General features: G+C 42.6%; 1 protein-coding gene across 1 annotated transcript; it reads left to right on the forward strand.

Annotated features, from left to right (window-relative positions):
- Positions 1-1,749: 1,749 nt before the first annotated feature.
- LOC135555544 (transcription factor Sox-10-like) lies at positions 1,750-11,469 on the forward strand. The gene is made up of 4 exons (XM_064988066.1): positions 1,750-1,889; positions 6,054-6,911; positions 10,216-10,481; positions 10,594-11,469. Exons 2-4 carry the CDS (start codon positions 6,469-6,471, stop codon positions 11,373-11,375), a joined length of 1,491 nt encoding a protein of 496 aa, XP_064844138.1. The 5' UTR covers positions 1,750-1,889; positions 6,054-6,468; the 3' UTR covers positions 11,376-11,469.
- Positions 11,470-15,786: the final 4,317 nt, after the last annotated feature.

A 15,786-nucleotide genomic window follows, 5' to 3' on the forward strand; every position in this document is an offset into this window, starting at 1 on the left:
AAGAACAGCGCATGTATTTGTGTGCGTTCGACACATAATACCCCCCATCGCTACTTTCTATATTTTCTCCAAATGCTGTTTGGTTTTAAATGTGTGCTCTGTGTATCTAAGTGACTGCGCACTGATGCAATTATAAAACTCACACATAGGATGAAGTAGCGCAGTGTTCGCCTTGGAATGATATTTAATTCCGACAGTCAGTGGCCTGCACTGGATAGTCTACTGTAGGCCTACGTTGATGCTCTATCCAACAAACCAGTGTCAGTGAAATTTAAGTTAATCTAACACAAAATATCAAGAGATAAATGCCTATAGGCCAACTGTTCACTTCGCCTAGTTTGTGTGCGTAAAACGTGCGTAAAATCGATATCTAAATTAGAGGGACTCTGAGGGAGGGACTCTGATATGAGCTTGCAAAAACAAAGCATCAGTGTGTTCTCCGGGGCCCCGCTGCTAATTTAGATGATGTCCCCGGACATCACTTCAAACAGGATAAGAAGAGACACATCAAAGTCAGTTGTTGACGCGTGTATCCAGTGATGTGAGTGACAGGGTGCTGGACAAGCTCCTGTGGGGCACACTACATCATGTAGCCTATCATTCAAATCAAATGCAAATTCACACCACCAACACGAAATGCAGAAACAGGAAAATAAATTACATTTGATAACATCAGAGAATAGGCCTACGCTCCTTCTACAAAAAAATATGGCTTACAATAGTAATAACAATAAGACGAAAACATTTCTCCATGGGAACGCATTCAAGGTGATTGTGGAGTTTGGTAAATATCAATGTACCTTATGCTTAAATGCACATAAGGCTAGCCTAGCCGGTAGTCCTATTTATAATACAGGCCTTATAAATGATTCAGAAACCCAAATCATTTTTTATTTGAAATTGAGTGATGGCTTATGTTTTTAAGGTCTCTTTTTGGTGTGGCCCTATAAGCTTTTGCAAATGAAAATTTCTCAGGAAAGGATTGCGCATGCCGCTAATATCCCTCTCCAATACATTTAACATGACAAATATCATAGTCAACATTGCTCTTTTATGATTTGAGCATTATATAGATATTTAGGCTATGCCTACATTTAGAGATGGAATCCCTAATTCCAAATCAATAATATAAAACATCCAGCACATTAAATCATTAAATCAAAATCTGCTACCCAATCTGTAATGGCTATAATGATGTATGAGAATAACATGGATCTGAAAAATCACAACGTAGAAAAACATATATTTCTTACTGAATTATAGTTTTTATTCTTAACAAATGTTCATAGAAAACGGATATTTTTGTGTTCCACATTGGAATTGCCCTACTCTGATCACCACAAGAGGGTCAAAAAGTAGCACACCCCAAATATGGATGATATCACATACATTTTCCCAACAGAAAGGATTTTCCATAGGCTAGATATTGCTTTCAGAAGCCCGAAATACCCAAACCCAAATGCAGCATCTCATTCCACAGAATCTGATGGCACTGCAGCCTAGAAATAGATAAGTAGCCTACCTAACCAAAACAATCGAGGCGTCTCCACATTATTCAGGTAGGCGTAAAATTGGCATAATATTGATGCTAATTTTGACAGTGAGATCCTTCCCTGCAGGAAACTGAGCAAAAATAATAATCGACCAATCACATTGATTGCCGGTGTTGAATGCGTGTAAGTTTGCTGCTCCTTTAAGACTTTTTCCCCCACTTTTTTCTTTTTCCTCACACAACGGAGCTCTTTAAGCCCCGGCGCGACACAGAGCAGGCATTCATAGAAGGGCAGTGCGAGCGAGGGGGCTAGGGAGTGAGCGCGAGCGTCACTTTGGAAACTCGGGAACACACGGACTCTCGTGCTAAGCGGGCGACCTCATTTTTCATTACTGAAGTAAGGCGCTTAGCTTTTGAAATACTTTCCTGTCTCTGCTGTTCTCTCTCTCTCTCTCTTTCTTTCATTTGTCAAATAATCAAGCCATAAAGTTAATCTAAATTGTGCAGTTAGAAATTATGTATTACACCTGCATCTTTTCTAAATCATTGTTTTATTTAAATTATTAGACTATTATTATTAGGCTATTATCATTATAACTATTACCATATTATTATTGTTACATTTAAAATGTATTTTAGGATAATCCTGCTGCGTAAAGTGGGCATCGCCTGCTCTGTTATAGCAGGATATGATTATCGTGACTGGCAGGAGAAATACATGTTTAATACGCATCCCAGCAATATATTATATATATTTTTTGCAAGTGTATGTTACAGACTATATAGGTTAATACAAAGAGGCCTACTGACATACAATTTCAATTATGAACCAGCTTCAAAGTTATGTATTCCGTTTAGGTGTGCTTTGTCGTAAACGGTCCTTTCGAAGATACAATTATTTATAGACCAGTGAAAAATATAGTTTCGATCGAGTTCAAGTTGAAATCAACGAAACTTTTCCCATTAACAGCAAAATTTGACTCCTTAATTACATCTACTGGCTATCCAAAAATTCATGACGCATGGGACTATTTTCAACGATATGAGGCATTTGACAAATATTATGCCTATTTATTCGTGAGTATTTACAGGTTGACTAATATACTTATTCATTGAGAGAAAGTTAGTCAACAAGATCACCAATTTCATAATGCGTTAAAAGCTGGACGTGTTCTCGTCATCTCTGATCAGTGGTTCGTGCCAACAACCTGTTCAATGCATACAATATTCTAGACCTGCATCAGAACACAAACTCGAAGGCCAAATTCACGATAAAACTCAAATAGGTCATATAATTGTCACGTTTTATTCAATTGTTTAGAGACAATTGTTTTGGAATTTTAAAAAATCGCAGATTCAGATAGGCTATGACACATTTCTGGATATGTTAACGTTTTTTATTTTATTATAATAAATGAACACGTCACAACTAACTAAGGGAGAGACTACAGCATCAATCATGGGAAAATATTTTCGTAAATCAAGGGAAATGTATTGTTAGGTCAAGCGATAAGAAGGGCTTTGGAGTCCACTTCTTTCATGTAAATTAATGACGGTTGCTATAGAAAAAGTCTAACTGATGGAAAGTTTGACATCATAAACACCAATTTAAGAGGAATGTTGAGAACAATCAATATACTGTAGGCTACATAATATATATATATATACAGTAGAGCCTATATTGACAATAAATTAAATACGAATTTTCAATGTGGACGAGCAAAAATGGGCATTTAACTCCTGCTTTAATAATCACAGGACAGACAAACCGTGTGTCTTTCATAGTTCTGAACTAATCTGAAAGACAACCTGGTGAAAATACTTTCTTTGTAAAAAAAATTGCTAATTGAAAGAAATGGTCAATATTGAATCACATAGGAACTCTGTTCTGGCTGCAACCAACTCGAATGGGCGAGCGCACCAAGACCGGAGTTGTCATCAATTATTGTCGCCTTATATGTCCATTACAAACCCGTTATTAGCCTATACATACACTACATGACCAAAAGTATGTGGACACCCGCTCTTCGAACATCTCATTTCAAAACCATGGGCATTAATATGGAGTTGGTCCCCCCTTTGCTGCAATAACAGCATTCTTCTGGGAAGGCTTTCCACTAGATGGTGAACATTGCTGCGGGGACTTGCTTCCATTCAGCCTGGCTCGCAGTCGTAGCTCCAATTCATCCCAAAGGTGTTCGATGGGGTTGAGGTCAGGGCTCTGTGCAGGTCAATCAAGTTCTTCCACACTGATCTCGACAAACCATTTCTGTATGGACCTCGCTTTGTGCACAGGGGCATTGTCATGGTGAAACAGAAAAGGGCCTTCCCCAAACTGTTGCCACAAAGTTGGAAGCATAGAATTGTCTAGAATGTCATTGTATGCTGTAGCGTTAACATGTCCCTTCACTGTAATTAAGGAGCCCGAATCATGAAAAACAGCCCCAGACCATTATTCCTCCACCAAACTTTACAGTTGTCACTATGCATTCGGGTATCTTCCAAACCCAGTCCATTGGGCTGCCAAATGGTGAAGCGTGATTCATCACTCCAGAGAACACCTTTCCACTGCTCCAGAGTCCAATGGCGGCGATCTTTACACCACTCCAGTCTATGCTTGGCATTGTGCATGGTGATCTTAGGCTTGTGTGTGGCTGCTCGGACATGGAAACCCATTTCATAAAGCTCCCAACAAACAGTCCTTGTGCTGACATTGCTTCATGAGGCAGTTTAGAACCCTGTAGTGAGTGTTGCAACTAAGGACAAAGAATTTTTACCCGTTCTGAGAGCTTGTGTGGCCTAGTACTACTTCACGAATGAGCCGTTGTTGCTCCTATATGATTCAATTTCACAATAACAGCACTTATAGTTGATCGAGCTGGCAGAGCAGACATTTGAGGAACTGACTTGTTGGAAAGGTGGCATCCGACGACGGTGCCACGTTGAAAGTCACTGAGATCTTCAGTAAGGCCATTCTACTGCCGGTGTTTGTCTATGGAGATTGCATGGCTGTTGTGCTCGATTGTATACACCTGTCAGCAACAGGTGTGGCTAAAATAGCAAATCCACTAAATTGATGGGATGTCCTCATACTTTTGTATAAATAGTGTATAAAGCTTCAATATTTTATTCTAAGTAGCCTGTGTGAGTGTCCTCCTGTCATATGAAAAGTAGGCCCATAGCCTCTTATGCGGACGCGCAATTGGAGATCGTATTTTGCTAGCGCAGTTACCCATACGGACATAGGCCTATTCAGATTAACATCCGTGCCAGAGACTTGTTAATAAACTTCAACGTAACAGACAGATATTCGAGAAAATACTAGGAGGCACGCTATTGCTGGATGAGAGCCACCGAAAGGCAACGTCTAACCTGCATTTTGGTATTAGTCAAAACCTTATTGACTAAAACGCACTGTTCAAATCTCTTTGCAAGATCACGGCGTTGCAATGCGATCCATTAGGCCTAATCCGGCTGTTATTAAACACATTTGGGCCGTGGCAAAGGAAGCATCATCACCACACCCAATGCTCTTCTCCCTACTGACCAATGTAACAGTAACACGTTCATGGGGGCAACAGTTATGTGCGTGGAAAGGATAACAAATCGGCGTACAGAAAGGATTGGGGGGGGGGGTAATTGTGACCACCAGGTGCACAACAGGACGTGGTTGAGGTACAAGATGAGATGGCACAGTCCCGCCAATGCTCTGATAATTCACCACCAGTATGTCAGTGGCATCCAAATGTTACAAAGGATCAATTGGGCACTAGAGAGACAAGCATTATGAATTTAACTTCTACAATATGACTGATTCAACGATTAAATCAATTCCAAAACAAACAGCACATAGTTTGTTATTACAGTTCACAAGTTCGCTTAATCTAAACGTTAAGGTCGTGTTGGCCTACACAGGCGGGCGTTGATTCTATGGACAAAACTACACATTTGACCCCAATAGGTCGCATACAGACACATAGCCTATACTTTTTTCAAACAGACAGTGTCCAATTCACACACGCGCATACACATGTACCCAGGCGATTTATATTTCCAGCGCCAGCCCGTGTTTATCTAAGAGCTCCGAGGTATAAATCGAAGCCCTGTGCTGGTGCGGGCTCATATTATTCCAACACTTTCTCTCTGGGGAGTTTGCAATAAGTGCCAAACCTTAAACAGTAGCTTGTTAGCAGGAGTCGAGGCCTGGGCTAGAATAACAGACCGTCTGCACTAACTGTATGGGCTTGAGATTCACTTCTATATCCTAATTCCGAATAATTTTTATTACATCCTTTATATGCTAATTAAATGAAAGTATTCTGAGCAAACAATGTACCACAAACCCAGAGGTGCCTTATTGCTATTATAAACTGGTTACAATGTAATTAGAGCAGTACAAATACATGTTTTGTCATACCTGTGGTGGTATATGGTCTGATATATCAAGGCTGTCAGCCAATCAGCATTCAGGGCTCGAACCACCCAGTTTAATAATATGTTCTATATTTCACTCACTAGGGTATTGTTTTCTAATACATACTCTACTTTGTGTCATTTGCAGTATTTAGATAAAGGACTACAATTTCAAAGACTGCAAGGGAGAGGACACTGTTCTACTGGAGCAAGAGGTGGGAATCAACAGGTAAACTGGGATCCACAATACGCGCTCAGCGTAAGATACCAGCAACACGGATGGAAAGAACTTTGATGAGGAATCCTAACAGAATTTTAGAACGTAGACTGAGAGTTGAGACTGACTGGGAGTTTATATAAAGGAGACCTCGAGTGACAGAAGCAATCCTTTCGTTTTAAACAGACATAGTTTATATTCCTGAGAAAGGGTGAACTTCTTCATTAGTTCAGACATAGGGATAGGCCTAGGATTAGTAGTTGAACACCCATAGGCCAAGAAACTACACCTTGTGCACGTTCTGTTACTCACCTGAGGTAGGAAGCTTTCTTGGAAGAGGGAAAAGATGTCGGGAGAGGAGCAGAGTTTATCTGAGTTAGAAATGAGTCCGGGGGTCTCGGACGACGGTCACTCCTTGTCACCGGGTCACTCCTCCAGTGCAGCAGGCGGAGGAGACTCCCCCCTGTCCGGTCCGCAGCCACAGCTGACAGGGGTCGGCGACGACGCCCTATCCGATGTAGCTGGCGGGATTTCCATCAAATCCGATGAAGACGATGATCGCTTTCCCATTGGTATCCGCGAGGCAGTGAGCCAGGTGCTGAACGGCTACGACTGGACTCTCGTGCCAATGCCTGTGCGTGTAAACTCCAGCAGCAAAAGCAAGCCGCACGTGAAAAGGCCTATGAACGCCTTCATGGTGTGGGCACAGGCCGCACGGAGAAAACTGGCAGACCAGTATCCCCACCTCCACAACGCGGAGCTCAGCAAAACCCTCGGGAAACTATGGAGGTAAGGGAAAGCGTTTCTCAAATCAAATCAAATTTTATTTGTCACACACATGGTTAGCAGATGTTAATGAAAGTGTAGCGAAATGCTTGTGCTTCTAGTTCCGACAATGCAGTAATAACCAACAATTAATCTATCTAACAATTCCAAAACTACTGTCTTATACACACAAGTGTAAGGGGATAAAGAATATGTACATAAAGATATATGAATGAGTGATGGTACAGAGCAGCATAGGCAAGATACAGTAGATGGTATCGAGTACAGTATATACATGTGAGATGAGTATGTAAACAAAGTGGCATAGTTAAAGTGGCTAGTGCTACATGTATTACATAAAGATGCAGTAGATGATATAGAGTACAGTATATACGTATACATATGAGATGAATAATGTAGGGTATGTAAACATTGTATTAGGTAACATTGTTTAAAGTGGCTAGTGATATATTTTACATAATTTCCCACCAATTCCCATTATTAAAGTGGCTGGAGTTGACTCAGTGTGTTGGCAGCAGCCACTCAATGTTAGTGGTGGCTGTTTAACAGTCTGATGGCCTTGAGATAGAAGCTGTTTTTCAGTCTCTCAGTCCCAGCTTTGATGCACTTGTACTGACCTCGCCTTCTGGATGATAGCGGGGTGAACAGGCAGTGGCTCGGGTGGTTGTTGTCCTTGATGATCTTTATGGCCTTCCTGTAACATCGGGTGGTGTAGGTGTCCTGGAGGGCAGGTAGTTTGCCCCCGGTGATGCGTTGTGCAGACCTCACTGCCCTCTGGAGAGCCTTACAGTTGTGGGCGGAGCAGTTGCCGTACCAGGCGGTGATACAGCCCGCCAGGATGCTCTCGATTGTGCATCTGTAAAAGTTTGTGAGTGCTTTTGGTGACAAGCCAAATTTCTTCAGCCTCCTGAGGTTGAAGAGGTGCTGCTGCGCCTTCTTCACGATGCTGTCTGTGTGGGTGGACCAATTCAGTTTGTCTGTGATGTGTATGCCGAGGAACTTAAAACTTACTACGCTCTCCACTACTGTTCCATCGATGTGGATAGGGGGGTGTTCCCTCTGCTGTTTCCCGAAGTCCACAATCATCTCCTTAGTTTTGTTGACGTTGAGTGTGAGGTTATTTTCCTGACACCACACTCCGAGGGCCCTCACCTCCTCCCTGTAGGCCGTCTCGTCGTTGTTGGTAATCAAGCCTACCTCTGTTGTGTCATCCGCAAACTTGATGATTGAGTTGGAGGCGTCCGTGGCCACCCAGTCATGGGTGAACAGGGAGTACAGGAGAGGGCTCAGAACGCACCCTTGTGGGGCCCCAGTGTTGAGGATCAGCGGGGTGGAGATGTTGTTGCCTACCCTCACCACCTGGGGGCGGCCCGTCAGGAAGTCCAGTTGCACAGGGCGTGGTCGAGACCCAGGGTCTCGAGCTTGATGACGAGCTTGGAGGGTACTATGGTGTTAAATGCCGAGCTGTAGTCGATAAACAGCATTCTCACATAGGTATTCCTCTTGTCCAGATGGGTTAGGGCAGTGTGCAGTGTGGTTGAGATTGCATCGTTTATTACAGCGTCCATCCGCTTTGGTCAACAACAATAAACATCCAGGGTTACACAAGTTCAAATGCGTTCTTAGTCACAACATTCTGGGTCAAAAGTTCAAAGGACACCTCATGCTACAGTAGACTTGAATTATGGACCCATAAAACATAAAAACAACTTAAAAAGTCATAGATTTTAGATTTTTCAAGGCAGGTTCCCTTCTTTACAGCAATGAGTTTCTCAATCAAATTAGCTGAGATATGTTAAAATAATATTCTACCAGCTCAGAATAAAGCTTGTAAAAGCCCTACAACCTAATTAAACATAATAATAATTATGTTGATTATGTAGCCTACAGAAAACAAAAAACATGTAGTTCTGTGTTTTTTTGTATTCATATTATAGTGACTGGATATGCCCAATTTCATAACCCACTTAATTCATGGTGGTTTAGGAGGGAGATGGCTGCAGTGGGAATCACTGAGGTTTTTGTAATCCCCACATCTCTATATTTTAAAGCATAGGCCATTATGGCAGATATACACTTTTACAGCCCTGTCATTTGTAATTGAGAGAGCCATATTAAAGAACCTACTATGTAAAAAGATATCCAAGATTTTACTGGTGAACGGGTTGAATGGCTAGTTCGGTCAGCCTTTAAAACACAGATATGGAGGACTGTTGCTAGGTCAGACAAGTGCGTGCTGATGGGAAGGCCCAGAGAGGCTAATTCATTAACCTTATAAGGAGGCAACATTAATTAGATAGACTTTACCTTGAGCCTGCGCTTGATTGTATAATTGGCCAAGAAACATGCTGAACTTGGAGTCTCAAAGGTCAGTGTTTTCTCATGCCAGTCCCCCTGACTCCACCATCAGTAATATGGATTTATGTTACGTGCACAGGATGCATCTTTAGCCTGTGTCTTAATTTCATTACAGTCCAGCCGAAAATCCCCTGGTGTGGGCAGGTTTTCTGATGCAGCTGTGCAGATGGGGGATCCGATTTAGAACGAGATGAAAATCAAATGAATGTTTCAGAGGCAAAACTGACGGTAGAAATAATCTCCACAGTATAAATATTGTCTATTGTTGTTTTCTAAAAATGTTTTAATGCTTATCAAGGAGAATAGCATAATTTTGTATGAGTGTGTTGCCATTACACCAGTTAGACATAAAAAAAAAGAAAAATACTAGAATACTTAGTAGATTGAATATAAAAGGTGATATGTCCTAGTTGACACAGACCACCTGGTAAATAAAATGTCATTATTCTTCTATTGGAGTTGGCCAGGGTTATTGACCTCTGGGATGTGGAGGTGTCAAAGGAACCAGCACTGTGTCACTGTTATCTTAACACACACATAACGGTCATCATGTTATCAAAATACATGCTGTTAAATGTTCTCAGACTACTGTAATTTCCCCATTCAAACAGAATGGCTGACTGCATTAGAGTTTGACACATGCATCAAATCAGCAGCACAAAACACCTCTACTTTTTATTTTATTTTTTTTTACCTTTATTTAACTAGGCAAGTCAGTTAAGAACAAATTCTTATTTTCAATGTTGGCCTAGGAACAGTGGGTTAACTGCCTGTTCAGGGGCAGAACAACAGATTTGTACCTTGTCAGCTCAGGGGTTTGAACTTGCAACCTTCCGGTTACGAGTCCAACGCTCTAACTACTAGGCTACCCTGCAAACTTTAAGTTCCTCCTGACTGAAAGTAAAATGTTCTATCATTGTTATTTCAAAAACGATTTTCTCCCTCATAGGCTCTTGAATGAGAGTGATAAGAAGCCTTTCATTGAGGAGGCGGAGAGGCTGAGGAAGCAGCACAAGAAGGACTACCCGGAGTACAAGTACCAGCCACGCCGCCGCAAGAATGGCAAACCCGGCTCCGGCTCTGAAGCTGACGGCCACTCTGAGGGGGAAGTCAGCCACAGCCAATCACACTACAAGAGCCTCCACCTGGACGTGGCTGCCCACGTCGGGGGGGCGGGGTCTCCTCTGGCTGATGGACACCACCCACATACTGCAGGTATGCCACAGAGTCTGACCAGCCCTATCGATGCAGTTTGTCACACATCCCCATTCTAAATAATATACCACAAGCCAGGCTGACATTAACTCTGCTTTGTGTCTCCCCACAGGCCAGAGCCACAGCCCTCCTACACCACCCACCACCCCCAAGACGGAGCTCCAGTCTGGGAAGTCGGGCGATGGGAAGCGGGAGGGCGGTGGAGCAGGGAGCTCCCGTGGGGGAATGGGGATAGGAGCGGAGGGTGGCTCTGGATCAGGGTCAGGCAAACCACACATTGATTTCGGAAACGTGGACATCGGTGAGATCAGCCACGAGGTGATGGCTAACATGGAGCCCTTTGATGTGAACGAGTTTGACCAGTACCTGCCACCCAATGGGCACCCGGGGATTGGACAGAGTGCTGGGTCTGCGGCAGCAGCAGGGTCCTCTGTATCTCCCTATGCCTACGGTATCTCCTCTGCCCTGGCCGTGGCCAGTGGACACTCTGCAGCGTGGCTATCCAAGCAGCACCAGCAGCATCATGCCTCACCTCTGGGCTCCGACCCCTCCAAGGCCCAGATTAAGAGTGAGGCCGGCTCGGGGGGACACTTTGCTGAAGCATCCTCAGGGGGTTCCCATGTCACCTACACTCCCCTCAGCCTGCCCCACTACAGCTCTGCTTTCCCCTCGCTGGCCTCCAGGGCCCAGTTTGCAGAGTATGCTGACCACCAGGCCTCGGGATCCTACTACGCCCACTCCAGCCAGGCCTCAGGGCTGTACTCTGCCTTCTCCTACATGGGGCCCACGCAGAGGCCCCTGTACACAGCCATCACTGACCCGTCCAGCATGCCACAGTCACACAGCCCCACGCACTGGGAGCAGCCGGTCTACACCACCCTGTCGCGGCCCTGACAAAGACCAGGAGCAGATGGCTCTGGTGTAGATTTGGCCCCAACGGCAGACCCACAGAGCGGAGGAGACCTAGGTTGGAGGCAGTGGGGTGATGGAATCTCCCTCTGGTCTGGCCCAGATGCAGGAAGGCCTGTAGGGTCCAAGGAGGAATGGAAATCAGATGATTTTATGGGGTAACGTGTGGTGTATAACTTCAATGTTGAGTACTCGGAGGGTTGGATAAGAGAATAAATCAAATCCGTATTCAAATCTAGAGGCTTATCGTTGAAATGGCTTTATGATGTAAAGATGTCAACAGTACAAAGTGCCAGTGCTAGTCCATCCATCTACATCTCAGGCATGTTTAAAACAGATGAATTACATGATGTAACACAATATCCAATATATAATCAATGACATATTCTGTGATTGGCCTAGAGGCATATTTCCTACAATTTCTTGTATCGACTGAACCGCATATGTAAAATGTATGCTCACATGACTGTAAGTCTCTTTGGATACATTTGTCTGCTAAATGACATACAGAATGCGCGTATAAGTTGCCTATGTTGTAATTGGAATATACTGTAAAACTATAACAAAGGGCATACAGTCCAGAAAATCTGTTTCTACAAATGTTTTATAAATTAAAATGACCAAAGTTTTGAAACCAAAACTTTAAAGAAAGAGAAAAATATTATTTAAGTTGTTTCTCTCTGTATGACACTGTATTACAGTACTACATTGATGTTGAATTAAGTACAACACATTTTTTCTGACCTGATTACAGCTCTTTGGTGACATACCCTCAACACTATATTGATTTATCAACCTCAATATTTTTTTCCCATGGCACTGACTATTATGTTGATTCAGCATTGTCTCTTTAACACAGAACATTTCAAAAACTTCTATTAACCAAAATTGAGGTCATTAAGTATGTATCTTCAGTAGACATAATACATTATTTTCATTGTTATAATCTTTACTATTAATGTCATTTATTGCCAATGTTTTACTACACTGAAAGTCTGCACCACTGCCCTCACATTGTTCTTAATGGTTTGACATTCAAAATGTGTCTATACATTGAGTGTACAAAACATTAGGAACACCTGCTCTTTCCATGACATAGACTGATCAGGTGAAAGCGATGATCCCTTATTGATGTCACCTGTTAAATACACTTCAATCAGTGTAGATGAAGGGAAGGAGACAGGTTTAGGAAGGATTTTTAAGCCTTGAGACAATTGAGACATGGGCTGTGTACCATTCAGAGGGTGAATGGGTAAGACAAAATATTAAAGTGCCTTTGAACGGGGTATGGTAGTAGGTGCCAGGCGTCCTGGTTTGAATGTGTGAAGAACTGCAACGCTGCTGGGTTTTTCATGCTCAACAGTTTTAGTTTCCCGTGTGTATCATGAATGGTCCACCATCCAAAGGACATCCAGCCAACTTGACACAACTGCGGGAATCATTGGGGTCATCGTGGGCCAGCATCCCTGTGAAATGCTTTCGACACCTTGTAGTCCATGCCCCAGCGAATTGAGGGTGTTCTGAGGGCAAAAGGGGCTGCAACTTAATATTAGGAAGGTGTTCCTATTGTTTTGTGCACTCAGTGTACCATATTCAGTGTAAAATGTTAGATTTGTAGATAGTTGTAACATTTTTGCTACCTGTTTATGGCTTTTCTGAAATGCCACAGAAGCACAGTTGCCTTTCACAGAAGCACAGTTGCCTGAGATTGAGTGAGTAATAGCATGCATGAATGAGTTCTCGAGTCTACAGAGGGTAAGATCTCAAACTGGCCTTTATGTCATGAAATACTAACCCCTTGTTTGCAACAGAATAGCAACAATCCAAAGGGTTATTTTCTAAAGAGAGGTACCAAGAGACAACCCCAAAATAACCATACCTGTAGTTAAAGTTGGATGCCCCTTCATGTTGTAATGTGAAATAATACCTTGTATGTTTATTTTATTCTAATATATGTGATTTCAATGATATTATTTTAAATAATGGTAGTGCTTCCTTTTGGCCCAGAACTACTTTTGGGCCATTTTTGTACATTATGTCTTGAGTGTAAGAAGCACATGACATTTCATTTTAAATCCTTCATCTTGCTTTAGGAATTGCTTGTTCCTATGAATATTACAATTATTATTTATATTTGCTGGTATTATGTTTTTATGCGCTGTTAACAGGTTTTCTTCACCATGTTGAAAACTCTTGACTGTTATTGTTGTTTTGGTGTTTTGTGTTTACTCAGTAAGTGTTTCTCAGTAAGTGTTGCCAGCAGAACAAAACAACTTGTAAATACTAGCGGAAACAAGACCTGATGACTAATGAATTCCTCTCACACTAAATAAAACTGTATTCTTTCTGCTTTTGTAAAAGTCTGTCTCCACTAATGTTTTTATACCGGCTGCCTTAAGAAGGGTAAGAAGACATTGGACAACAAACAGTGAATTCCAATATACCATAAATGCTACTTGCCAAAGTGAATTATTTTCTTATTTTCCTCACATTGCAGAATTAGGCTAGGGTTAGGGCTTGGGCGGCGATGCAACAACAGCAGTTATGCACAGCTTGGAGTAACTCAATCATTGTTTCATACACTTAACAAAAGCAATTTCAGTGAATGGATCATGGCTAATTCAGTTAGGCTGAGTATGATTACAGAATATTGAAAACCATGGCAGCCCTCATCCATGAGCTCCAGGCACAGAACCCTTTTGCTGGATATTGCTGTTCTTTGCACAGGCTACACAGCACCACACAGACAACACTGAACCCCACTATGGTCCACTACTCTGACCGGTCCCACGACACGCACTTCAGCAGTTTAAATCATGTGTGTGTATGCCTATGTCCATGCTTGTGTGTGATTGTGTGTTGTGGGTTAAGCCTGACTCTAATTCCCTCTATTTAATCGGCTGTGTGATACTTTGGTAAGACAAAGAGAGCCATTGAGAGGAAGCAGTGAGTGGAGGGAAACGGGGCAATGAGGGAGCCATACCCATAACTGCCTGGCCTGTAGCTCGCTGGGATACAAAGGGACTCTCATACTGACTGCACAGTCTCTGCACCCCCACACTCCCCTCCCTCTCAGGTTGGGACTGTAATGGGATTAAAACATTCCAAAACTGGAGAGAGATAGAGATGTGGGCAAAATGCTTGTATGATGGAGGAAAAGAGGGAGGCTGCAGGATATTCAAATGTTGTCGTTTCATGGAATGGGTATAAAAATGGACAGAAGTTTCCAAACAGAGGTGAATGGGGGGACAAGAGAACACAGAAGGGTGTTAGGTAAGTGTAGGCCCAGGCCAGACATTATGCACGTACGCCATCATCAGAGTGGATCTACCCTAGCGATGCCCCCTTTTCTGTGGTTGAGGAAATGGTCATGTGAAGATCTTGGGTCCCATATGCTGTGCCATCCTCAGGCAGGGAGTCTTCCAAATTCATTGTGACCCAAATAGACAAGCAAAAAAAAGATACCGCCAATGCCATTCCCCATTTTGGGGGGAATATAGCTAAGAAATTAAATGTGGATGGTTGAACAAGGCTAAAATAAAATGGTTTCCTATAAAAAGCGTGACAGGTCAGAAACTGCACGGCCCTGGTTGACCAAGGCAAAGATCTTTTTTCTTCCTGCTTGACCTGGGAATATCCCTCTTCTTTCCAACAGCTTTCTTTCTACTCCGTCGGCCTGTAGGAGAATGTCGGCCCACTGTAAGGACTAGAGTAAAACTAGACTGGGGTGTCATGGCCCCTTACACCCAAATCTGCTAATGGGCAAGGGTCCCTCTCCCAAACTTGGGTAGGGATCGTTACCTCAGTAACAACCCATTTCCACTAAAACAATGAACTGACTGCTTGTGTGTTTGAGTGTGTGCAGATAGAACAAGTAAGAGGGTGAGAGCCATGTCAGTTTCAGTATCTGTCCGTCATTGGGAGGTATGGGTACAACTTTCACAATAATATAAGAGTTGTTTGACTGTGGAACTCAAACTGGAGAAAGAACACTGACTGTTGTTAAAACATATCCATGCGATTTGGGGTGTTGGGTTGGATAGGTGCTTTATCTGTACAATTCAGAAGATTTGGGTGCAAGAGCTTTGTACAGTACAGAGTAAAAGACAACTGATACAGTAAAACCCAGCGCAACACACAATCCTTCAGTCTATAATTGTGTTTGGGCCATGTCAGTGTGACTCATTACTTCAGCCAGCCTCCAAGAAAAACATATGTTGATATCTCAGAAATATGACACAGAGCTCTTAGAAATCTCAGTTCTTGGAAGGATTATTTAAAGACATTTTGCTCAGAGCATAGTTGAAATTGTTTCAGCAAGTTATTCACTGAAATTAATTTGTGAGTTGCACCATCTGTAGCAGATATTTACTTAGATGTTTTGCAATTAACACTG

Source organism: Oncorhynchus masou, chromosome 15 (genome assembly GCF_036934945.1).
Source record: "Oncorhynchus masou masou isolate Uvic2021 chromosome 15, UVic_Omas_1.1, whole genome shotgun sequence".
Taxonomy (NCBI): domain Eukaryota; kingdom Metazoa; phylum Chordata; class Actinopteri; order Salmoniformes; family Salmonidae; genus Oncorhynchus; species Oncorhynchus masou.

Bases quoted from the DNA above. Each gene is read 5' to 3' on its own strand.
- LOC135555544 (XM_064988066.1), top strand. From the start codon at position 6,469: ATGTCGGGAGAGGAGCAGAGTTTATCTGAGTTAGAAATGAGTCCGGGG. The intron at 6,912-10,215 runs GTAAGGGAAAGC...TCTCCCTCATAG, and splicing joins ACCCTCGGGAAACTATGGAG to GCTCTTGAATGAGAGTGATA. The intron at 10,482-10,593 runs GTATGCCACAGA...GTCTCCCCACAG, and splicing joins ACACCACCCACATACTGCAG to GCCAGAGCCACAGCCCTCCT.